This window comes from Microcaecilia unicolor, chromosome 2, assembly GCF_901765095.1.
Source record: "Microcaecilia unicolor chromosome 2, aMicUni1.1, whole genome shotgun sequence".
Lineage (NCBI taxonomy): Eukaryota > Metazoa > Chordata > Amphibia > Gymnophiona > Siphonopidae > Microcaecilia > Microcaecilia unicolor.
Genome location: NC_044032.1, coordinates 482,401,136 through 482,426,896, shown reverse-complemented (window position 1 = coordinate 482,426,896; position 25,761 = coordinate 482,401,136). Strand labels below are relative to the sequence as shown.

At 43.4% G+C, this 25,761-nt stretch overlaps 1 protein-coding gene across 1 annotated transcript in view; it reads right to left on the bottom strand.

The window, feature by feature from the left end:
* MAEA (macrophage erythroblast attacher) overlaps positions 1-25,761 on the bottom strand; it is a 290,076-nt gene that overhangs the window by 87,065 nt on the left and 177,250 nt on the right. The window contains exons 10-11 of the mRNA XM_030192178.1: positions 20,318-20,440; positions 2,639-2,715 (exon numbers count right to left, since the gene is read on the bottom strand). Of these exons, the coding sequence (XP_030048038.1) occupies positions 2,639-2,715; positions 20,318-20,440 (200 nt within the window). The remainder of the gene's footprint in view (positions 1-2,638; positions 2,716-20,317; positions 20,441-25,761) is intronic.

The following is a 25,761-nucleotide window of genomic DNA, read 5'->3' as shown; positions in this document are numbered from 1 at the left end:
AACGTCCAAAAGATCCACAGAAGAATCCACAGATGAATATTCACCATTAGTATCGACACAATGGATTTTGGGCCTCTATGTACTTCAAGAGCCCTAAAACATCAACATAGTTCTGCTTCCTAGGGCAGTGGAAACAAAACATTTTTTGGTCACAAGCTGAATGAATCTTGGATAAAAGATGTCTCCACAAGGAGATGAGCCAGAGGGAATTCCTGAAGAATACTCCTCTGCTTTTAAGGAGTATTCTGAAAGAAAAAAGAAAACTGCTCAGATCTAGATTAAGGAGCTTTGAAAGAGATCCAATCACAGGGAGGAAAGGGTAAGAAGTAGCCAACTGGTGGTTCAGAGTTAGAGAGGAAAGAAACTACTGAATCTTGAGATGAAGGAGATGGTCTACACAGGAATAAAGCCTGTAAATTTAAAAGATGTTAAATTGAGTTTTTGATATTTTTAAACAGAGCAGACCCTAAAAGTAGCCCTTGATTTTATTTTTTTTTTACAGACATGAATAAGGCTGCTGTGGAAGAGGCACCAAAATAAAAGATGCCTCGTTAACTATTGTGACTACTATGGAAGTTGATGCCATGTGAGCTGCACAGACTGCTATGAATGAGATGACCATTTCAGTTGAGGAAAAAGGACTCCTGTACTAGACCCGTGCTTTTGGTGTGAAAAGGATCTTGCATAGATTCTACTCATACTCTGTGCTAAGCTGTAGCTTTGAGTGGGTGTTGTAAAGACTGCATTGAGAAAAGAAGAGATGATCAGTGCTACTATCTGTATAGAGCCTCTGATGGTACAGAGCACAGGATATGGCTGCACAAACCTTGCTTATTAGTGCCTTAGGGAAGAAGAAATGATAAACAAGGAAACATGCACAGAAGCGAAAAACCTTGTCAAATGCAGAGTTTTTCTTTTTGTTGCTGCAAGCAACTAGAGTCAGATGCAACATCATAGAAAAGGGGTGGCTGGAATGCCCACCTGTGGATGGTGGTGGGAGCTAACAGTGATGAAAATTAAAAAGAGGTTGGATATACACAGAGGATCTCTAAATGACAAAGAATGGAAACCAAGCATTAAACACTTCAAGTCAGACTTTTTGCATTTTTAACAAGACAGGCGATAGCCTACAAAGAGTAGCAGTTACAACACTCAGAGGTACGGGGACTAATACATACAGGGTAGCAGTCCCCGTAGTAGCCACCCTACTAGGCAGTCTAGAATGGCCATTTCAATCTACAGTACTTGGTGCAATTCAATGCTACACTAACTAAGAGCCTCAAGTGAGTGCCCTTGTAAAGTGAACATTTTTCAAACTAAGGCAGCTTTGTTTCACTACATAATTTTTCAGTTTTCAACATTCTCAAATTTTGGTGCAGGCAATTATACTTCCTCAACTTCACTATTTGAACTCCCTGTATTTAGGAATTACTACAAAATTGCAACATAGATTACAATTATTGCAAAAAGCGACAGGTAAACTAGTTTATCATTCTAATGAATATGATAGTCATCCCTTCATTGATGGATCTGCATTGGTTGCCAGGCATGTGTTGATTTTTAAGTTCTCTTGTTTGTTTTTTTAAGATTTTACATGGCTTAACCTCTTATCTTACTAAGGGCCCTGTTTACTAAGCTCTGCTACAGGCGTGCTAACATTTTTAGCATGTGCTAATGCTACAGACACCCATAGGAATATATGAGTGTCTCCAGCATTTAGCGCGCCAATTTTAACGCACACTAAAAACACTAGCACACCTTAGTAAACAGGGCCCTAAGACTATTGTTCATTCAACTGTCAGACCATCAGATCACTCTTGACTATCTACTCAAATACCCAACTAGTGAGGATGTTTGTTTTAAATATATCTTAGACAGTGCATTTAATTTTTGAGGAATCAGTTTGGAACTCTTCCTTTGTAGCTTAGGGGGATTCCTTCATAGCTTAGGAGGATTCCATAAGTATTTTAGGTTTAATATATACTGTATGAACAAAATCTTGTAATTCAACTAATGTACTGACTTCTTAATTGTGGTCTGCTCAGACCCCATTTGGAAAGAAAGGGCATTAATGTAAATGCTTAGAAAAGAATAGAATCTGTAGTCATTATGCAATAAATTACCTAAATAGTTTCCTACCTGAAATCTCTTATGGGAACTCTGAGGGCTGCCTACACAGGCTAAAGAGAAACCTACTGAAGAAATATTTCAACATTAATTTACTGATAAAATTACTGAACAGCTACAAAAGGTAGCAATTTCCCCATATATTTGCTGTGAAGTTTAAAAATGTACATCCCACACTATCCTAACCATTTTAGGTGGGTTACAATAAAAGCATTCACATTAAAAAATAAACATTTCAAAGTCCTAACAAAAAAAACATAAAATGTAATCTATAAACAATAATGCAGCGCATACGTTCGATATAAGCTGTCCCAGGCATAAGAGTACTACACAGCTAACCCTGTACTGAGCACTTTTGTTATAAGGGACAGTGGTGCTATCAGTTTGTAGAGATACTCTTGTTACATGCACAAATCTGATATAGATGGGGTGCAAGCACAATACTAAAAATGAAAGATTCACTGTGAAAATGTTTTTTTTTAATCAGAAAATAGAAATCTTAAGCTCATACCTCACAGCATCCAGTCTCTTGTTTTGTCGAATTAGTTCAATGAACTCCTGAATTCTTAGACTGAATTCCAGGCAGCTCTGTAAGATTAAAGATGAGAATAGCATATAAAGCCACAATGCTACTGTACAGTGGCTACCTCACAAACTAAATGAAGCAAAAACAAAGTTTAAGTTCTCAGACTTTTTGTAACTATATAGCAAGACTGTTGAAACGCAATTCTGAATAGCTAATAAGCTCCATGTTTTATTTTTGTTTATTTTAAACTGTAAAGGAAATGCACAATAAGCTAAAGAGATGGCATTTCATACTGGATTTACACTGTGGATTTATATTATCACTTAGAAACTGCATAACTTTAGGTCAGTAGACTTTTCATTCAGAATAAAATCTGCAGAAAAACACCCCATTTTGCTCTTCTCTTGCTGATGTGTTCCAAGGCACATAAATAGCAAAGCTGCTTCCCTGTAACAGGTGTTCTGCAAAGACAGTAGAATAATAGCTCAATGGTTACTGCAGTAACCCAAGAACCAGGGGAATTGAGTTTGATTCCCACTGCAGCTCGTGACTCTGGGCAAGTCACTTAACCCTCCCCATTAACCCAGGTACAAAGTAATACCTGTATATAATAAGTAAACTGCTTTGATTGTAACCACAGAAAGGTAGTATATTGAGCCCCATCCCTTTTACTCTTTATAAATCCGACATGTGTTTGAGTGACATCACCCACCAGCATAGCTCCCAAAACTCTCAAACTATGAGGAACAAACTAAGCACTTGACGCTAACATGTATAGCTCTACAGCAGTGTTTCTCAACCCAGTCCTTGAGGCACACCTAGTCCCTGCAGGTTTTCAGGGTATCCATAATGAATATGAATGTGATACAGGGGGGGAAGGAAGAGGGGGTGGGTATGGTATAGGGGAGGGTGAGTCTGGGGGGTAGGAAAGTGATAGTGGCACTAAAAGATGCGATGTGTTCTCCTGATATGTGTGCGATACTGAGTTGAATGGCAGCCTTACAGTATAGGGTGGGGAGAAATGATGCTTAGTAAGCAGTACAGTACCAAATAATCATAAAACGTTGTCAGTAGTTCATATTTTATTTAGAACTTTGTTGAATAATACTTAGGCTGCACTCTGATGCATTCTACGATTGAACATACAAAGTTATTGACAACTGTTCTGTATGGAACCTCTGTTTATATGTGCTTATGCTAATAATACATTAGTTGGGGAATATGAAAACTTTGATAAATGATTAACTGTATTAGCACAAGTTTGAATATGTTTATTACTAGTTTGTACGGATTAGTATGGAAATGTTTAATATGAGCATTCATCAATAAAAATTGTTAAATCTTTAAAAAAAAAAAAAAAACTTGCATCGTCTCTTCTAAACTCATGATACAAGCAATAGTGCTAATTGAAGATCAAACATCAATTAAAAGGCAAATGAAATACTGAGATCTGATAAAATAATAGACAAACATCAATTATCAAACAAAAAAGTTTTCAACTTCTTCCTAAAAACAAGATACGAAGTTCCTAATCTCACTATAGAAGGTAATAAGTTCCATAATGGGACTACAGCAAAGAAAAACAGTTTTTAAAAAACCCCAAAACCTCTAGGACTTTGGAAACGAAATACCAGCGTTAACTGTAATCGTACTGAATGGCCAAATAAAAAGAAATCTTTAAAAATATCAAACAAAGCCAAAGTGAAATAAACGAGTAGATTTAAATATCACCCACTTACATATTGATATGGGAAGCCGGTGTAATATCAATATATAAGAAGTGACCCTATTAAATTTCTTTAAATTAAAAATCAGTCAAGCAGCGGTGTTTTGAATAAGCCAAAGTATATCCATTAACTTAGCTGACAGTCCCAACCTACAGGATATTGCAGTAGTCTACATGAGAGATTTAACATCTTAACTAAGGCGGCAAAGGTTGACTGATTAAAGTAAGCTCTTACCAGACGTAGCTGCCCAATTTAAAAAAAAAAAAAAAAGGGTTTTCTGCCACAAGTGATTTATTTGGGGTTTGAAAGTCAATGAGCAGTCCAAAATAATGCCAAATACCCTGGATTTATTTTCCATTGTAGAGCACCTTAGACTGTTGATGCTTACAGAATGACTTATGCCCTCCTGGTTATAAGATTAATCAGTTGAAGCATGGGAAAAGAGGTGGTGGTATTGCTATCATCTATAAGTCCTTTTTGCAGGTCAAACTCATCTCTTGTTACAATTCTCCTGTCTCAAAATTGTGGCCTGCAGAATTGCTGATAGCTTATTGGAACCTTTTTGTTTAGTTCTTTTCTATTGTCCACGGGGTAGCTAGTTAATGGTGAAAGGGTGTTTTACAGAGCTTGTATCTGATGTCTGTACTAAAATGTTCTAATATCCTGCTGGTGGGTGATATCAATCTGCACTTAGAAGATACCAGTGATTCAAATGCAAAAAGCTTATTTGATTTTCTGGCTTCTTGGCAATTTGTCCAATTTTTATCACCCTCATCACATTGGTGGTTGCCTTTTGTATTTACTAGCATACTGGGGTCAAATACTGGTATCTTCTACTTAGGGAATCCAGGTAGAGTGCATGTACCTTAGTCTGACCATGCAAAACTTGAGTTCTCACTTTATTGAAGATAATCTGGCAAGGTTGCACAGGCAAGAATATTTTTGCAAGTCCAGGGGCAGAATAGATACAACTGCTTTTTGGACCAGTATATGCAGTAGTCCACTGCTTCCATCACGTGTGGCTGCAGATTTTTGCTTCAGTGGGATGGAAGCTGTGAACATATTCTAGATGACCTAGCCCTGCTCAAAATCATGCCTCAGCTCGCTCACTGAGCATCTCCCTGGTTTGATCATGCTCTTCTTATAGTCAAGAGACAATGAAGAAAACTTGAAAGATAGATCTTATGTTAATAAACTACTTTGTAAAAGGGCTGTTAGAGATTACAAAGAAAATTCGGGAGGTTAGAACTCAGCTGCACAGATTGGTGGCACTAATTTAAATACCCACAAGCTCTACCGGCTAGTGCAGTGTTTTTTTCACTAATGAGGTCACAGTTGCTAATGTGATTGCTCCTACAGCGCAACAATTGGCTTCCCACTTTGAATTGAAAATAGCAAAAAAATTAGGGGGGGGGGGGGCAGTTTTTCAGTTTGTTGGCTACAGTGTTGCTTCTCCTGTGTCAAGAGTTGAGCATTCGGAAGTTATGCCACCCCATGTATTCTTGATGCCTGTCCAAGTTTTATGCTGAAGAATGCCTCTGGCTAGTTCACTGAGCTTCTTAGGGAGCATATATCTTTTCTGTTCACTCAGGGCCTCTTCCCAGTTGAGAAAGATTCTATTTATTAACTCCCTATACCTAAGAATCCTTTGGGCTTGTTGAGTGATGTTGCCAACTACAGACCAGTTGCTTCCACACCCTTATTAGCTAAGGTGATGGAAGAAATTGTTGCAGCCCAGCTCACTACCTCTCCACCTTTCAACTGCTTCCTGCATCCCAGTCTGGCTTCAGATTGCGCTGTAGTACCGACTGTCCTAGCCACATTAGTCTCTGACTTTAGGAAAGAAATATACAACTCAACATGTCAAGTGCTTTTGATGTGGTGGATCATGATCTCCTGTTAAATATATTAGACCAATTTGGGATTTGTGGGAAAATCATGTCCTGGTTCCAGGGTTTCCTGAAGTCAAGGTCTTACAGCGTAAAGATGTCAGGCTCCTTATCTCTACCTTAGTCTCCTGACTGTGGTGTACCACAAGGCTCCCCTCTTTCTCCAATACTATTTAATGTCATAATGGATCCGCTAGGAAGGAGATTTGAGATTTGTCTATGGGATTTCATTCTTTAATTTATGTAGATGTCACTATTTTCGCTCCCTTTCGAAGTGGCATCCATGGAATTCTCCATAGAATTAAATTGAGCCTTGACTTAATGGATTCCTGGGCCTCTGAATTTAGGCTTAAATTAAATTGGGATAAGACTAAATTTTTGGTATTAACCAGACCATTTGACCATGATCCCTGCAGCAATTTTAGTATTGACTGCATTACTTATCCCTTGGAAACCATTCTTAAAATATTGGGGGTAGTTAAAGCCCACCTCGTCAATGCTGCGTTCGGCACCTAACTCTTTCAGGAAATCCAGACTGCCCCAATCTGACTGCCCCTATCAGACTGACTGCTCACGTGTCCTTTAGATTGTAAGCTCTTTGAGCAGGGACTGTCCTATGTTAAATTGTACAGCGCTGCGTAACCCTAGTAGCGCTTTAGAAATGTTAAGTAGTAGTTGTTGATCAGCACTTATTCTTTGAATCTTAGGTGTCCTCTGTAGTCACTAAATCTTTTAAAGGTACTTTGGAAGCTGAAGCGAATCGGGCACTTTTATTTCAATAGATAATTTTCAGGCTACTTGTCCAGTCTCTAGTCTTGGCCCAATTTGACTGGAATTCTATCTATGCCCAGAATACTGCAGCCAGCTTAGTCCTGCATGTGCCACGCTTTGGAAGGGCTACTCTACTGCCGATTCAATTGCATTGGCTTCCTTTTAAGACCAAGCTTGTTTTTAAGCTCTGAGCTCTCATATTTCAGACTTTATATGGCACTGCCTCTGATTATATGTTGCCCCTTGTCACTTTGCCTTTACACAATACTATCTATGGTGCAAGAGACTACCTGCATCATCATTTGCCTACCTGTAAGAAAGTTGTCTAAGTCAATTTATACTGCTACCCAGTGCTTTTTTTGTGCCGGTACGCGCCGGTACGGCATACCAGCACCTTTTTTCCCTAGGGTTCCTGACTTGCGTTCCTGCCGCCCGTCGAGATCCAGCGCCCCTGCCCCAGCTGCCCGCCCTCTTTGCTTCCTGACAGCCCTGCTTTCCGATCCAAACCTCCCCCCCCCCCCCGCGACGCGTTTCAATCTTTTATTTATTTTTTTTACTTGCAGTCACAGCGCCGGCGTTGTTGAGAGGACCAGGCTCGCCTCCTCATGCTTTCCTTCCCTTCGCTGTTCCGATTCGCTGCCTCTCAGTGTCCCGCCTTCCTGTGACGTGTTTCCTGTTTCCGCGAAGGCGGGACACTGAGAGGCAGCGAATCGGAACAGTGAAGGGAAGGAAAGCATGAGGAGGCGAGCCTGGTCCTCTCAACAACGCCGGCGCTGTGACTGCAAGTAAAAAAAATAAACAAAACATTGAAACGCGTCGCCCGGGGGGGGGGGGGGGGAGGTTTGGACCAGAAAGCAGGGCTGTCGGGAAGCAAAGAGAGCGGGCAGCTGGGGCAGGGGCGCTGGAACTCGACGTCGGGTGGAGAGAAGGTCTGATGTGGGGGTTGGATGAATGGCAGACCCTGGGGATGGGAGAACAGGGCACATGCTGGGCGCTAGGGGTTGAGGAGAGAGAAGGGTATTTTGCTGGGGCTGGGAGAAGGGAGCTGATTTAGGGAGAAGAGTCTGACTCTGTGGCTGGGAGAAAAAGGGACCAAGGACAGACGCTGAGGTTTGGGGCTGAGGGTCTGATGCTGGGGCTGGAGAAGAAGGGGAGGGCAGGGAAGAGAAAATTGCTGGACATGAAGGAGAGGGGAGGGGAGAGAGGATAATCAGTGGACATGGATGGCAGGGGAGGACAGGGGGCAGAGAAGAATGGGTCGCGGATGGCAGGGGAGGACGGAGCAGAGAAGAATGGTTGGTCACAGATGGCAGGGGAGGACAGGGGGCAGAGAAGAATGGCTGGTCACGGATGGCAGGGGAGGACGGAGCACAGAAGAATGGCTGGTCACGGATGGCAGGGGAGGACAGGGAGCAGAGAAGAATAGCTGGTCACGGATGGCAGGGGAGGACGGAGCACAGAAGAATGGCTGGTCACGGATGGCAGGTGAGGACGGAGCACAGAAGAATGGCTGGTCACGGATGGCAGGGGAGGACAGGGGGCAGAGAAGAATAGCTGGTCACGGATGGCAGGGGAGGACGGAGCACAGAAGAATGGCTGGTCACGGATGGCAGGTGAGGACGGAGCACAGAAGAATGGCTGGTCACGGATGGCAGGGGAGGACAGGGGGCAGAGAAGAATGGCTGGTCATGGATGGCAGGGGAGGACAGGGGACAGAGGAGAATCGCTGGACATGGGAGGGGAGAGCAGGGGAGAGAGGAGACATGCTGGACATGTATGGAGAGGAGAGCAGGAGATAGAGGAGAATTGCTGGACTTGGATGGATGGATGGATGGAGGGGTTGGCGGGGAGAGAGGAGAAATGCACTTGGATGGAGGAGAGGGGAGAGAGAATTATTTCTTTATATGGATACAGGGGAGGGAAGAGAGAGGAGAAATGCTGGACATGGATGGAGCGGAGGAAAGAAAAAAAGAAGATGCACATGGATGGAGATGAGGGAAAGGAAAGAGAGGAGAAAAACTGCACTTGGATGGAGAAAATAGGCAAAAGCTGGATCCATGTTGTACCTCCTCCAGTCAATTCCGCAGAGGAGGATCCAGCTTTTACTTATGGATTTAGGGCAAGAAATGAAGAAGAGGAAAGGAAAGAAATAAATGGAAAGGAAGCTCTAGAAATGGAGTTAAGAGAACAGATAAAGAGCAGCAGAATCAGAGGCTGGGACCAATATGGATAGAAAAACAAAGTCACCAGACAACAAAGGTAGAAAAAATCATTTTATTTTCATTTTAGTGTTTACATCTGCTGTCTTATTTTGCACTGGGTATACTGGAGCTGTAGCAGCTTACAGAAATTATTTATAATGAAAAAAATCATGTTTTTTCTCCTATACTAGTATATTTTCAATGATGTCTGTTTATATGCGCCATGGCTGCTATAAGGGGTGTGGCCAATGTGGGTGTGGCTATCATAGGGGTGGAGCCATATGTGGTGACCCCGCCCACAATGAGTACCGGCACCTTTTTTTCTACAAAAAAAGCACTGCTGCTACCTTTCTTACCAAGGTACTAAGTGGTGGAATTCATTGCTGAAACACATTAGATCCCAGCATGATTACTTAGTTTTTCCCAAGTTTTTGAAATCTTTCCTTTTTAAACAAATTTATAATTGATGCTGATGAATAGGTTTTTTTCTCCCCCTCCCCTCATTGCATATGTATTTATGATTCTTTTCTTAGTTATGTGTGGGATTATGTTTTTTATTTCATATTTTATACCGTCTTTTGTAGCTTGTTAGCCACATTGTTGTGCGGGAAAATGTGGGGTAACAATGTTGTAAATAATAAATTAAGTTCCCAACCTATCATTATTTCTCCTACTATTGTTTGTGTCATACTGAATGGTTTCTGATCTTTAAACAAAATATACTATTAAACAAAGAGAGCCTGAGTAAACACAACACTGGTTTAAAGGTAAAATTTCTTTCCATTAGTCCCAACATATCAATCCAGAGACTTGTTTGTTAGGTCCCTCTACCAGCAGATGGTGACAGAGAGAGAACTTCAGAGATAGCTATATGTGGTCATGTGCAGCCAGTTTCTCTTCAGTATGCTCAATAACAAAGCAGTGTAAATTCAGAAATCCAAAAATCCCAGTGACCCAAGCACTCTCCTGCCCCTGTAAATCCAATTTGTGATTGAATCGCTAAGGCAGGAGGCGGCTGCATACCACCGTAGTTGAGACTGCAATAATCATGTTTCTATACATCATCTTCAGTTTGGTCTCATTTGTTTTTTTGTTTTTAAAGGAAACAAACCAACCAAACGTCAATGGGGCGGGGGCGGGACCAAGATGACGCCGACACGCTGAGAGGAGTGAGGCTTTTTAGGAGGGCTCGCTGAAGATTTTTGAATTGAATTGACTACCGCTGCCGTTATGCCTCATACAAAAAGAAAGGGGATTGTAAGGTCCTTACCGATTCCTGCCCTTGCGTCTTCCCCAAAGCAGCAAACCCTCAACAGCTTCGCACTCCGGTGCTCACGGAATATAACCGGGGAATGTTCCGCTGTGTGTGCCAAGGGAGGAACCTCGACACCCCTGGATCATGAAACAACATTATCCCCCCCCCCCCCCCCCCCCAGAAGCCGAGATACCACCATGTCCTGCCTAGTCGTGGGTGGAGATGACGGGTCCCAAGAACCCGGAAGGCGCTGGAATTGGGCCCTGTGGTAGCGGCTCCTCATCAGGGCAGCCAGCAGTGGAAGCAGAGACCTTGGATAAGAAGGGTGTATTGAACCCTCCACCATGGTAGTAACCCTTGATGCCTTCTGGCAGGCAATTGAAAAACTGAACTTTTCTGTTACAAAATCAACCCAGGAAACAAAAAGACGGTGGTGCAGCTCTCCAAATCGATGGATAAATTAAAGCAGAACTTCAATGATCAGGTACTAAAATATCAAACTGATGTTGTGACTATTAAGGACAATGTTTCAGCAGTTAAGAAAGATAATTCATTTATATGTCAAAAAATAGAACAAATTGAAAATTATAACTGACGTCTAAATATGAGGCTATTGAATTTCCCAAGGCCTGTTGGAATTCTTCCTTTAAAACTATTTAAAAAATACCATATTGAAAATTTCAGCTCAAAATATTCCTCCTATGAATAAGATATTCTTTCTTCCGGAAAAAAAGAAACAAGCAAGTTCTTATAAAGAATTGGAACAGGTCCAGGAAGAGGAGAAATTGGTTGATTTAAGAAATATTTCCTTGATTTTGGAGGACATTATCAGAAGTAACAAAAAGGGCCACATTATTGGTATCATTCGTATTTGAATAAGACTTTAATGCCATTTTGAAGTTATATTTTAAGAACGTTAACCAAAAATTAAGGATATTCCCAGATGTCACTAGATCTAGTCAAGACAAACAGAAAAGTTTCTTAGATATGAGATTAAACAAAATTGTTGGGGGCTACTTTCTTTTTAGCTTACCCTTGTAAATGCATAGTTAAATATTTGAGTATCAAATATGGTTGTTTTTTTTACCAGATCAGCTTAGGGCTTTCATAGACCTGAAGAAGGTATCAGGGGAATTAACAACTGTTAAATAGGCTGTATGATTTAACATAGGGGTGGCTGAGCCTTTCCTTTTTTTATTCTATTCCACTTTGATTTCCTTAAATGTTTTGGTCACTCCCCAAGTTTGTGGTCTAAGGAAGGGTTAAATAACAAAAATGTCAAAGTTTTTCCTTGTATGTGAAGACAAAATAAATAAAATATTGAATTTGTATTATTTCCCTGTGATGCATGTAGCAAGTTATTACTTGTTTAAAACAAGAAAAGCAATAAAGATTAAATAAAATAAATAAAATAAATAAATAAAAGAAACAAACCAAATGCAGGAACTCTTTCATTACTTATCAACTAAACCTGAAACTCGAACCGCCCGAAGAAATTGTCTGATAAAGGGAGGGCCTCTGGATCGATCTGTTGGGACTAATGGGAAGAAAATTATCAGGTAAGAACTAATTTTACCTTCCATAGTGTCCCACAGATCAATCCAGAGACTTGAGGGATGTACCAATACAGTCCTCAAGAAGGGCGGGATAAATTCACCCCAGAAGAAAGGACCAACGCGCCAAAAGGCACATCCTAATGGGCCGCTATATCCAATCTATAATATTTAGTAAAGTAATGTGCTGTCCACATGGTGGCCCTGCATATGTCCTCCAAAGAAACCAGATGAAACTCAGCATAGGAAGCCGCTTGTAACCTTCGTAGTGTGTGCCCGCACCTGAAAGGAAGGAGACTTACCTGTGGCTAAGTAAGCTGACACTATCTTTATCGCCTCCTGCAACCAGCGCGCCACCGTGGCCTTGAATAAAATGTCCCCTTTCTTGCGAGCAGCATGGAGGACAAAAAGATGATCCAATCGGTGAAATTCATTGGTGACCTCCAAGTAACGCATAAGAATTATTAATTTAGATTTTGCTCACACTTTTTTCAGTAGTAGCTCAAGGTGAGTTACATTCAGTACTCTGGATATTTCTCTGTCCCAGGAGGGCTCACAATCTAAGTTTGTACCTGAGGCAATGGAGGATTAAGTGACTTGACCAAGAATGCGCCAAATGTCTAGGCACCATAGTGCCCGAGAACTCTGAGGCGTAGTCCTCCTGGCAAAACACAACACCAGCGCCTGGTTCAGATGGAAACGTGACACCACCACGGGCAAAAAGGAGGGCACCGGCCGAATGCATACTCCCACTTCCGTGAAGAGTAGAAAGGGGTCCCTGCAGGACAAGGCTTGTAACTCTGACACACGCCTGGCCAAGGCGACAGCTACTGGGAAAATTGTTTTCAAGCTAAGATCCTTCAAAGATAAGCGCTCTAAAGGCTCAAAGGGAGGACACTGCATAGCCCGTAGCATGAGGTTCAGATTCCACGTCGGAAGCACCGACACCCTAGGCAGTCACAGATGGTTCACCCCCCCCCCCCTCCGAAGGAAACGCACGACATCTGGGGGCGCAGCTAACGAAGAAACCATAAGGCTGCCTCTAAAGCAGGCTAACATCACCACCTGAACCTTCAAGGTATTCAAGGAAAGGGACTTTTCTAGACCTTCCTGCAAGAAGACAAGGATAACTGATACCGAAGCCGAAACTGGCGGGACACCGGATGAACCAAGCTTCAAATGTGCGCTAGACTGGTATACGCAGCAGAAATGGAACACTTCCTGGCCTGTAGAATGGCCGTAATCACAGTGTCAGGTAAACCTTCTTCCTCAGATGTGTCCTCTCAAGGGCCAGGCCGTAAGTCCAAAGTGGGAGGGATCCTCCATTCGAATGGGACCCTGAATCAGGAGTCCGTCATATGGGGACGATCAACCAAGAGCCAGATGAGGTCCGCGTACCAAGGGCATTGAGGCCAATCCAGCACCACCAGTATCACAGTCCCGGGATGTCTCGCAATCCGGCCCACTACGGGCCACAGCAAGAAAACAAAGAAGATCCATGGGCCAATTTTGGAGCAGGACATCAATTCCCTCTGCCCTGGCCTCCCTGCACCTGCTAAAGAAACGGGCTACCTTTGAGTTGACCCTGCTGGCCATGAGGTCCATATCTCTGGCATTCCCCAGCAATCTATAATCTGCTGTAATATTGCCTGTCAGCTCCTGCACGGGGAACCCCTGTAAAATGCTGAGAAACTACAGGAGTGCCAGGAAAATTGCCCTCAACTTCAACCAGTCGATGAATCATGACACCTCCATTGGGGACCAAGACCCCTCACTCAGGCCCCCAACCGTGGATAGGGAAGCACCCGTGGTCACTACCACCCAATCCTGCATCACCAAAGGACAAACCCACTGCAGATGCTCCAGAGCTAGCCACCATTGCATCGCTGACCTGACTTGTGGCGTTCACGGCACCCGAACCTGGTAATAATCAAAGAGAGACAACCACCTGCTAAGGAGGGATAACTGAAGAGGTTGCATGTGGCTCCTAGCCCACAAGACTAAATCCAACATGGCTGTCATGGAGCCAAGCACTTGAACATAATCCCAGGCCTGGGGTGCCAGTTTCTGCAGGAGACTCTCCAATTGCCCCTGGAGCCATAAACTGTGCACTGCCAGTCCCTGTAAGCATGTTGAAATTCACGCCCAGGCACTCCAGTGACAGCGTAAGATGGCATTTTGGCAAATTGATCACCCAGCCTAGGGACTGGAGAAGAGAGATTACTCTGTCCATTGCCTTAAGGCTCTCTTCATAGGATGGCGCCCAAATGAGCCAATCGCCCAGACAGGGGTGCCTGAACCCCCCTCTTTCTGGACTTCTGCTACGACTACCACCATGACCTTTGAGAAGGTTCTGGGCGCTGTAGCAAGCCCGAATGGCATTGCCTGAAACTGCCAGTGCTGAACTAGCACCGCAAATCGAAGAAAGCGTTGATCAGGAGGCCAAATGGGAATGTGCAGATATGCCTCTTTCAGGTCGAGAGTGGTCAAGAATTCCCCCGGTTGCACCTCGGTCATTCTGAAGTAAGGAATCCTTAAAACCTTGTTTACCACCTTGAGGTCCAATACAGGGCGGAAAAAGTCGCCCTTTTTGGGTACCACAAAGTAAATGGAGTAACAACCAAGGCCACACTCCTCCGGCAACATGGGTCGTACTGCACCGAGGCGTGGCAACTTGTTCAAGGTCTCCTGCATCGCTGCCATCTTGGCCTTGCAGGGAGACTCTAGGAAGAAGTCTGGCAAGAGCTGGGTGAACTCGAGTTTGTATCTGTCCTGGAATACCTCCGAGATCTATTTGTTGGAAGTTACCCTGGCCCACTCCCCCAGAAAATGGGACAGCTGCCCCCAACAGCCAGCAGGGAATAGGCCAGGGCCCCACCATTGTGAGCCTTTTGTGTGGGGCTGCGCTCTATAAGCAGAAACTGCTGAGCGACACTCGCTACGAAAGGACTGCAACTTCTGCTGAAAACAAGGCTGCTAAAAGGCCCCTGCTCATCCTGGACGGTGGCGCTTTACCTCTAAAAATCGAGCGTGGGACATTCCCAGCAGGGTCCTGCCTTTAGTTGATCTTCAGATAAGCGCTGAGCCTCACAATCAACCAGCGCTTTAACGATCTTTTCTAGATCTTTCCTGAAAAGAAGTTTTCCCCTGAAAAGCAGACTCACTAGTCTCCACTTAGAAGCCACATCTGCCGCCCAATGCTGCAACCAAATGCAGTGACATGCCGTGACGGCCAAGGAAATCTCCTCGGCAGATGCCTGCAGGAAATCATAAAGCAGGTCCGCCAAGTAGGCTAGACCAGACTCCAGAGCTGGGAGAACCTGTATGAGCTCCTCAGCCGGGGAAGCCTTTTGTATCCAAGAAAGGCACGCCTGGGCTGCATAGGAACCACACACCGTCACCTGAAGGCTGAGCACCGCTACTTCAAAGGAAAACTTGAGGAAAGACTCCAGCTTACGGATCCAGAGGGTCCTTAAGTGCCATACCGCCTTCCACCGGTAAGGTGGTCTTCTTCGTGACTGCCATGATCAAAGTCTACCGTAGGGCGCCGCAGCAACTCCAAATCTGACGCTGGCAAGGAATAGAGGCATGCCATTGCCCATGCCACTCTCAATCCTGCGTCTGGCATATCCCATTGCGCCGAGATGAGGATCTTCATGGCCTCATGGATATAGAATTTTTTTTATTATTACATTTGTACCCCGCACTTTCCCACTCATGGCAGGCTCAATGCGGCTTACATGGGGCAATGGAGGGTTAAGTGACTTGCCCAGAGTCACAAGGAGCTGCCTGTGCCTGAAGTGGGAATAGAACTCAGTTCCTCAGTTCCCCAGGACCAAAGTCCACCACCCTAACCACTAGGCCACTCCTCCACTGTTGTGTTTTGGGTCCCTGACATAATAGATGGAGTGGGCGTCGGACCAGCCATGGCCACTGGAGATGAAATATTCAAAATTTCTAGCGCGCTAATAAAAGCTGAAAGCTCCTTTTTTTCTAAATAGGTGGGATGCCATGGGGTCAATCACCTCCTCCGACAGCAATTCCCCCTGCTCATTGGGGTCAGTGGCCCCCAGGGGAGAGTCCCAAGAAAGATAGGCATCACCCATATCAACTCTGCTGAGGCCGCATCGAAATGAAAGGCCTCAACCTGGGACTGCTTCACTAATAGCAGCTGGGGCGAGTGACAAGATCCAGGAGGAGCATCTAGGCCCTGTGAACCCCCTGACAGCTTTAGTAAGAATGCTTTGTGCATAAGCAGCACAAACTCCGACAAAAATGGGGCACTCATCTCCAGGATCCTGCACCGGGTCATCCAATCTGTCCACAGTTTTCCCGTCGCCATGAGCAACGAAGAGTGCGGCTGCACTGAGAAAATCGTGACCGAATCTGGGTGCACCACAGATGGGCCTGAGGTTCCTGCCAAAACGGGAACAGTCTACTCCACGCTGCCTAAAGCTGGGCTGCCTGCTCCCGCTGGTCTCGTTTCAGGCACACTGTGCCGCGCGCACATGTCACACCTGCCGGTCACTGCTCTCTGGCTCCCATACTGGGAGCAGTGCTTTGCGACTTCTGAAGGCGCCGACATTGGGAGTGCCGAGGGAAATGCTGTGGGCACCCCCAACTGAAATTCGAGTGCTGCAAAGCACTCCTCCTTCTGGATCTCTTCCTTTCTATGTTTAAGCTGCCTCTGCAGTTCTTACCTTAGTGGTCTGATGCTGCTGCTCTTTTTTTTATTTTATTTTTTTTAGGAGGCAGGAGAGAGCAAGCCAGAAGAGCCCCGGAGGCCAGGAACTCAAGGAGGGGAGGCCGTTAGCGGGAGGGGAAGGACTATACCCCTCCCCCCAAAACAATTCCATGATCTGGGACCTCAACCCCAATCCAGGCTCAACAAGGACCCAAGGGACAGGCTAGAAGCCAGATCAATCAGGAGCTGCACAGTCCTCCACCTGCTAGAGAGAATACTGAAGAGAAATTGGCTGCACATGACCACATATAGCTATCTCTGAAGTTCTCTCTCTATCTCCATCTGCTGGTAGAGGGACATAACCCACAAGTCTCTGGACTGATCTGTGGGATGCTATGAGGAAGTATAATTTCATTTATTTAAGGAACAAAGCTGTCCAAAATCCATATCACCCATGTGAAAAAGTAACTGCCTCCTTAATCAACTAATTGACCAAATTTAATTGACAGATTCAGCTGACTAAACTCAGCCAGACTTGACTGCAGCCAGCTCTGCTGAATTTAAATAATATTGAACCTTACAATAAGAGAAGTATTCACTACAGTTTCTACAACACTACTGTGAAAAAGGACATTCCAGAAGAGTTTTAAAAAATATGTTGAAATATCAGTCTGAAAGGGTTACAAAAGCCATTTCGAAAGCTCTGAGACTCCACCAAACCACAGTGAGAGCCACAATCTCCAAAAGGAAAGACTTGAAACTGTGGTGAATCTTCCCAGGAGTGGCCAAGTCTGCCAAAATTACTCCAAGGGTGCTGCAACAACTCATCTGGGAAGTCACGAAACATCCCAGACCCTCATCCAAATAATTGCAAGCTTCTCCAGCCTCAATTAAGGTCAATGTGTTCGTGGGATTCAGGGGAAAGCAGAAAGGCAGAATCTCCTGCTATTTAAAGTGTAACATCAATGCTCACCTCACATTTGCAAATATACCCCTGGATGACCCTCAAACCCTTTTTGGATAATGTTCTATGGAGAGATGAGTCAAAAGTGGAACTCTTTAGATAATAAAGGTCATTGTGTCCGATGTAAAGCAAATACTGCATTTCACAATAAGATCATACCACAAGTCAAATATGGTTGAGGTAGTGTGATGATGTGGGGATGCTTTGCTGCCTCAGGACCTGGCAAAACTTGCCGTTATTGAAAGAATCATTAATTTTGCATGGTAGCAGAAAATTAAGGAGAATGTCCAGTCATCTGTTCTTGAGCTGAAGTGTCATTGGGTTATGAAGCAAAACAATGATCCAAAACACAAAAGCAATTATACATCTGAATGGCTGAGGAGAAACAAGACCGGCCTAGTCAAAGCCCTGACTTGAACCCAATAGAGATACTGTGACAGGACCTGAGATGAGCAGTTCATACACACAAACCTACAAATGTGTCTGAATTAAATTAGTTCTGCAAAGAAGACTGGGCTAAGATTCAACAGCAACATGAAAAACTGATCACGTTACAGAAGAGTTTAGCTGTATTATTGCTACTAAAGGTTGTTCAACCAGTTATTAAGTGTAGGGACAGTTAGTGTTTCACATGAGCAATATGGATATTGGAAAACTGTTCCTTAAATAAATGAAATTTAAAAATTTGTTTACACTCAGATTCCCTTTATCTAATAGTACATTTTGTTTAAATATCAGAAATCATGACAGGAGAAATTGGGGTGGGGGGGAGACTTTTATACATCACTGAACTTGCCACTAGAAATGACACTTTCAAGGTGAGGTGTTTTGATAATGAAGATTTCATTAGTGATTTCATTAACTGAGCTAAGATTATACTTAAGTTCAATAGAACCTATTTTTGAATAGGCTGCGAAGCCTTCATAAATCTTGGTAATATTGGGCATCTAGAGATTGGAAAGATCTTTTGACAGCCCACAATGGCACGGAGGTGTGCTTTTACTGAAGAGGTCTGAAAACCTTGATGGGAAAACTGAAAAAAAAGTTATAAATAACTGCTGAAGTAGTAAACCAATTCTAGTGCCTCCTGTTATATAGAGACAAATTTCCTCTGATGACATAAGGCTTTTTTGTGGATGACTTTCAAGCAGCAATGAGAATGTTGAATTTGAGCAGGTAAAATCAGGGAAGCTATAAGGGTATACACTCAACATTATTCCAGTTACCAGGATCTTGTGCTGACAGCATTAAAAAACTCCTTCATGATGAATTTTAGGAAACTTTCTAGTAGTATGGGGTTACAGACACAGTTTTAGGAGAGGAAACCTTGGGCTCATACAATACAATTATAAATACTAAGCTTCTGTGCTCCTTAAATTAGGATAGATTTCAATGATTATGATAACTGGAGAATAATGCTCAGGAACACTCAAACTAGCATGCTATAAAACTAAGGATTATTATGGCACCATTAAAGTCCATAATGTTCAACTGATATTAGGAGTATGCATGAAATTCCAACATGCTTAAGACATATAGGCAAATGCAAAACACCAATAAACATGGATGCCCTTTTAATACACAGTGCTTACAAAGTAGTTCTAGAGCACCTGATATTATCCAGATGCATTAGCATCTTACATGCTACCAATTTAATCCTGACATACAAAAAGTGCAAATGCACTGAGAAATTTGTAAGAGCATGATAAAATACAACCTACTCTCCAGCTGTTGTCACGCTGAAGACACAAGATACTATTGGTATACCCTTAAAGTGAAAATGGACTAAAATAAGAACAATTATAGGGTCTCAGCTAAACAAAATTTCACAAAGATACCAAAGTATGTTTATGTCAACAAAACAGCTTTGAATCATCAAGCGTTTAAGTGAAAACAAAGGCAAGCAAACCATTCTTATGAAAAAGTGAACATGTTATTTTGTAGTTGTATGATGACCCCTATCCCTTCACTGGTAACAAATGAAGATGGTGGGGCCAACATAGGGATTGTTTTAATTATTTTTTGTGTTGTACTGTGCTATATGAAATTATTTTATATGATGTACATCCCTTTGGGTCACTTCTGGGGACTACGCTTGTACATAAGCCTAAGAAAAGAAACAAATGAAATATCGCTGTCACAATATGGCCACTGCGTCAAGGGCTACCCTGTATTTTGTTAGTGCTCTAAAACAGAATACAGAAGTTGAGACCAAAGGTGAAATGTCCACTTGGACACCCCTCCATTTTGAAAGTTTCAATAATGTACAGTACTCTTGGCCAGAGTCCACTTGTGCCGCAGCAAGTGTCATTCTATACCATTTGCAACTACGTAATATTTGCTGCCAAATTCTGGACTCTAAAGATGGTTCAAAGATATAGAAGCAGAGTGACTAAATGGTCCATTCATGCATTTTATATCTGCCCCTTGGAAGTATATATAATAATTTCATAGTGTAGCCTGCCTCTCCTGTACAAATGAACCTTTTGCAGGAAGGCAAGAAACAAGCGTACTAAAGTAAAGAGACTAACATCTTTTAGGAAGAAACTTGTAGTTTTGTTATAAAAAGCACCCACATGGAAAGTGCTATAAAAAGCCTGAATGAAAAAGAAGTTAGTACCTTCATCTTCCTGAGTCTTGATTTGTTATCATGACACCAAGCCAAACAAGTAATAGTTTCTTGTCTTTCCAAAGATTCTTCAACTTCTTTAGCTGTCAGGAACATCTCAATATTTACTAAGTCCTTGAGAAGAAAGAAAAAAATCCCCATCAGGACACATTGAAAAAAGAAAGCACTATATTGTGCATACGAAAGTTCCACTCAATACAAAATCTTCTTATTAACTGTACAAACATTAACATAAAAAATACATTACATTTTCCTAGATGCCACCTTTAGTCACCTGTTTATTGCCTAAATACTTGAAGGAGATCTTACTTGTTGAAAATGTTAAGCAAATAATTATTTCTAATTGTTATTACCTTTATCAACAAGCTTGGCCACTATATAGACCTGGAGGAGATCCCATGGAATCGGATTCTCTTGATTTGACTATTTGTTTTGAAGACTTCTCAAATAGAGACAAGGCCTACCCTTCTGGCTACATTTTAAAAAAAAAATCTTTTTATTTAAAATTTTTTCTTAAGTTTACAACTTGCAATTTAACAATATAACAGAACAGAAAAGCATTCATTATATCTGATACAAGAATTCACAAACTGCTTATTTAAAGTCCAGGAGATCTAAAAGATACTAATAAAGGTATTAATAAAGGTGATACGTGCAGAAAAAAAAATTGTGTACTTAAATTGTATTTTCTGTGGTTAGCACATTCAGATTTTCCACGAAACTGTAAGGGCCACAAAACTTCATCGTAAATTTTCTAAAATTGAAAGACAGGGTAATGAAGACTGAAAAAAGAAAGAAGCTCCTATTTCCTTGTAGATGTGTGATTAAATTAAATGAAGTTCAATATGTTTACTTTGATCCTACCCAGCTGGAGAAATTTCTTATCGAAAAGGAAACAGATGGTGTGAGAAATGTGTAGAAGTTGTATGGCAACTGATTTTTAAATCAAGGCTCTAAAAATCCGACTGGCTATTTTCACTTATATTTGACCATATATTCCCATTTATGTGGACTATTACTTCCTGTTCCTTTTTGGAAGAAATGTAAATTTAAATTTGGAAAAAAAAACATTAAAAAAATATTAAATCAAGTTAGTATCTCTCTCAGGCGACCCTCAGGGGAAGGAATGCTGGCTTTGGCCTAACCCCTGGTAAGCCTTGCTCAGCTGAGAGGTGCCCAGCTCTACCACCGGCTGCCTTTCAGGTGCTGTGGAGGACTTGCAGCTCATCTGCATATCCTTTACAGCCTTCTCCGGGGTGACTCCCAGGTCCACTCCGATCCACTCAGGGCCTCCGCTCTTGGTGCCCAGCGCTCCCACCAGGCGCTGTGGAGGACTTGCAGCCCTTCTGCATTTCCTCACAGCTGTATCTGGGGTGACTCCCAGGTCCTCCCCGATCTTCCCAGGGCCCTCACTCCAAGTGCCAGGGTTTCCAGGTGCTTTTTGGCTAGGATCATGCGAACCTCAGGGGGAGGAATGCTGGCTTCGGCATAACCCCTGGTAAGCCTTCCTCAGCTGAGAGGTGTCCAGCTCTACCACCGGCTGCCTTTCAGGTGCTGTGGAGGACTTGCAGCTCATCTGCATATCCTTTACAGCCTTCTCTGGGGTGACTCCCAGGTCCACTCCGATCCACTCAGGGCCTCTGCTCTTGGTGCTGCGTGCCGGACATTTTTCTCTTTACATCTATTTTCTCCCAGTCACTACTGACCTCACCCAATTATACCTAATTCTGAATCACGCTATGGCCCTATACACATTCTCTTCCTTGCCCTGTCCCTTCCTAAATCTTTTCCCTCACCCCCTACTTCTTTCCATTACAGGAACTCACTGCCCATCCATCGACTTCATCAACTCACCTTCTCTCCTACCCTCTTCCTCCCTCTTAGCTTTTAATCTTCATCTCTTTCTTCCTTCCATTTTGCCTTCCCCATTCCACCTAAATACCTCTCGCCTTCGGCACCTTCATGGCCACACCTCTCCTACTCTCCTCCGCTCTCTTTTACTCCTTCTCTTACTCTCAGCCGGTGACATCAATCCCAATCCTGGCCCTCCTCACCAACTATTATCCCAACTCTACAGATCTCACCGTGACCTCTCTAACCTCATCACTATTCCTCTACTCCCCTCCTCTTCTCTGCCCTTCTCTTGCGCCCTTTGGAATGCCCGCTCTATCTGCAACAAACTCCCATATGTTCATGACCTCTTTATCTCACGTCACCTCCATCTGCTCACCATAACAGAAACCTGGCTCTGCCCTGATGACTCTGCTTCAGTCGCAGCCCTCTGCCATGGCAGTTATCTTTTTTCATACTCCTCGCCCTGCTGGCCGCGGGGGCAGTGTTGGATTACTTCTCTCTCCCTCCTCCAGATTTCAACCCCTTCTTCCATCTCAATCTCACTGTTTTTCCTCCTTTGAAGTCCACTCTATCCGCCTTTTCTCTCCTCTGCCTCTTTGAATAGCGGTCATTTATTGTCCCCCTGATAAGTCCCTTTCATCCTCAGTGACTTTGATGCCTGGCTTGCCTTCTTCCATGATCCTTCCTCTCCCTCTCTCATCCTTGGTGACTAATATTCCTGCTAATGATCCTTCTTATATTTCCAAGTTACTCGCTTTAACATCCTCCTTTAATCTCCAACTATGCTCCACCTCCCCCACTCATCAAAACGGTCACTGTCTTGATCTTATCTTCTCCTCCAACTGTTCACCCTCTAGTTTCCTTGCCTCTGATCTTCCCCTCTCTGATCACCATCTTATAACTTTCACACTTAAATCTCCTCCCTCCCAGTCCCGTCCTCTCTTATCTAATTTATCTAGGAATCTTCATGGTATTCACCCTTCATCTCTATCCTCCCATGTTTCAAACCTCCTCTCGACTGTGGCACCATCCACGTCTGTCAACGAGGCTGTTTCTTCTTCCAACAATATTCTATCATCTGCCTTAGACACTCTTGCACCTTTGATGACCCGCCCTATAAGGCATACAAAACCCCAACCTTGGCTGACTTCTAATATCCACTACCTACGTTCCTGTACCCGCTCCACCGAACGCCTCTGGCGGAAATCTCGGGCCCTTGCTGATTTCTTACACTTTAAGTTCATGCTGACCTCCTTCCAATATGCTCTTTTACGCGCCAAACAGGATTATTATATCCAACTGACTAACTCTCTTGGCTCTAACCCTCGACTTCTCTTCACCACATTGAACTCTCTCATCAAGGTGCCCCCTCCCCGAACTCCCCCTTCATTATCTCCTCAGACCCTTGCTGAATTCTTTCATGACAAGGTTCAAAAGATAAACCTTACATTCTCTACCTCGCCACCTCTCCCCTCCACTAGTCCGTTCCCCTCTCTCTCCTTCCCCTCATTCCCTTTCCTCCTTTCCTGAAGTTACTATTGAGGAAACTACACTTCTCCTTTCTTCCTCAAAATGTACCATCTGTTCCTCTGATCCTATTCCCACCCACCTTCTTAATGCCATCTCTCCTGCTCTTATTCCTTTTATCTGTCACATTTTCAACCTCTCACTTTCCACTGCGACTGTCCCTGCTGCCTTTAAACATGCTGTGGTTACACCTCTCCTTAAGCAGCCTTCACTCGACTCTACTTGTCCCTCTAATTACCGACCCATCTCCCTCCTTCCTTTTCTCTCCAAATTACTTGAGCGTGCTGTTCACTGCCGCTGCCTTGATTTTCTCTCCTCACATGCTATTCTTGATCCACTACAATCTGGTTTTCGCCCTCTCCAGTCAACCGAAACTGCGCTTACTAAAGTCTCGAATGACCTATTATTGGCTAAATCCAGAGGTCAATATTCCATCCTCATTCTTCTTAATCTTTCCGCTGCTTTTGACACGGTCGATCACAGCATACTTCTCGATACCCTGTCCTCACTTAGTTTCCAGGGCTCTGTCCTTTCCTGGTTCTCTTCCTACCTCTCCCTCCGCACCTTCAGTGTTCACTCTGGTGGGTCCTCTTCTACTTCTATCCCTCTGCCTGTCGGCGTACCTCAGGGTTCTGTTCTTGGTCCCCTCCTCCTTTCTATCTACACTTCTTTCCTTGGTTCATTAATCTCATCCCATGGCTTTTCCTACCATCTCTATGCTGACGACTCCCAAAATCTACCTTTCTACCCCTGATATCTCACCTTGCATCCAAACCAAAGTTTCAGCATGCTTGTCTGACATTGCTGTCTGGATGTCTCAACGCCACCTGAAATTAAATATGACCAAAACTGAGCTTCTCATTTTCCCCCTCAAACCCACCTCCCTGCTCCCCCCGTTTTCTATTTCTGTTGATGGCTCTCTCATTCTCCCTGTCTCCTCAGCTCGAAACCTTGGGGTCATCTTTGACTCTTCTCTCTCCTTCTCTGCTCATATCCAGCAGATCGCCAAGACCTGTCGTTTCTTTCTTTACAACATCCGTAAAATCCGCCCCTTTCTTTCTGAGCACTCTACCAAAACCCTCATCCACACCCTTGTCACCTCTCGTTTGGACTACTGCAATCTGCTTCTTACTGGCCTCCTACTTAGTCACCTCTCCCCTCTCCAGTCGGTTCAAAACTCTGCTGCTCGTCTCGTCTTCCGCCAGGGTCGCTTTACTCATACTACCCCTCTCCTCAAGTTGCTTCACTGGCTCCCTATCCGTTTTCGTATCCTGTTCAAACTTCTTCTACTAACCTATAAATGCACTCACTCTGCTGCTCCCCAGTATCTCTCCACACTCGTCCTTCCCTACATCCCTTCCCGTGCACTCCGTTCCCTGGATAAATCCTTATCTATTCCCTTCTCCGCTACTGCCAACTCCAGACTTCGCTCCTTCTGTCTTGCTGCACCCTATGCCTGGAAAAAACTTCCTGAGCCCCTACGTCTTGCCCCATCCTTGACCATCTTTAAATCTAGATTGAAAGCCCACCTCTTTAACATTGCTTTTGACTCGTAACCACTTGTATCCACTCGCCTCCACCTACCCTCCTCTCCTCTTTCCTCTACACATTAATTGATTTGCTTTATTTTTTGTCTACTAGATTGTAAGCTCTTTGAGCAGGGACTGTCTTTCTTCTGTTTGTGCAGCACTGCGTACGCTTTGTAGCGCTATAGAAATGCTAAATAGTAGTAGTAGTAGTAGTAGTCTATTTCAGAATTTTTAAAAAGTCCATGAAGTTTAAAAAAACATACCAGCTAGTTCTACATGTTCACATTCATGTGGTCTATAAAACTTATAAGCAAAGAAACTAAACCATGTGCATTTATTCAGCAACTATAGCTTTCACAATACTAAGCAAAAGAACTGCCTGTGCTGTGGATGATAAAAAGCCATGCTGATTACTTTTAACAGGTGCTCTCTGAGGAAAGCAGGATATTAGCAGCTTTTTGCCTTTCTGGCAAAATCTCCTCTCAAATTGCTTGGCCTGCTTTATTAATGTTTAAGCACCTTCCT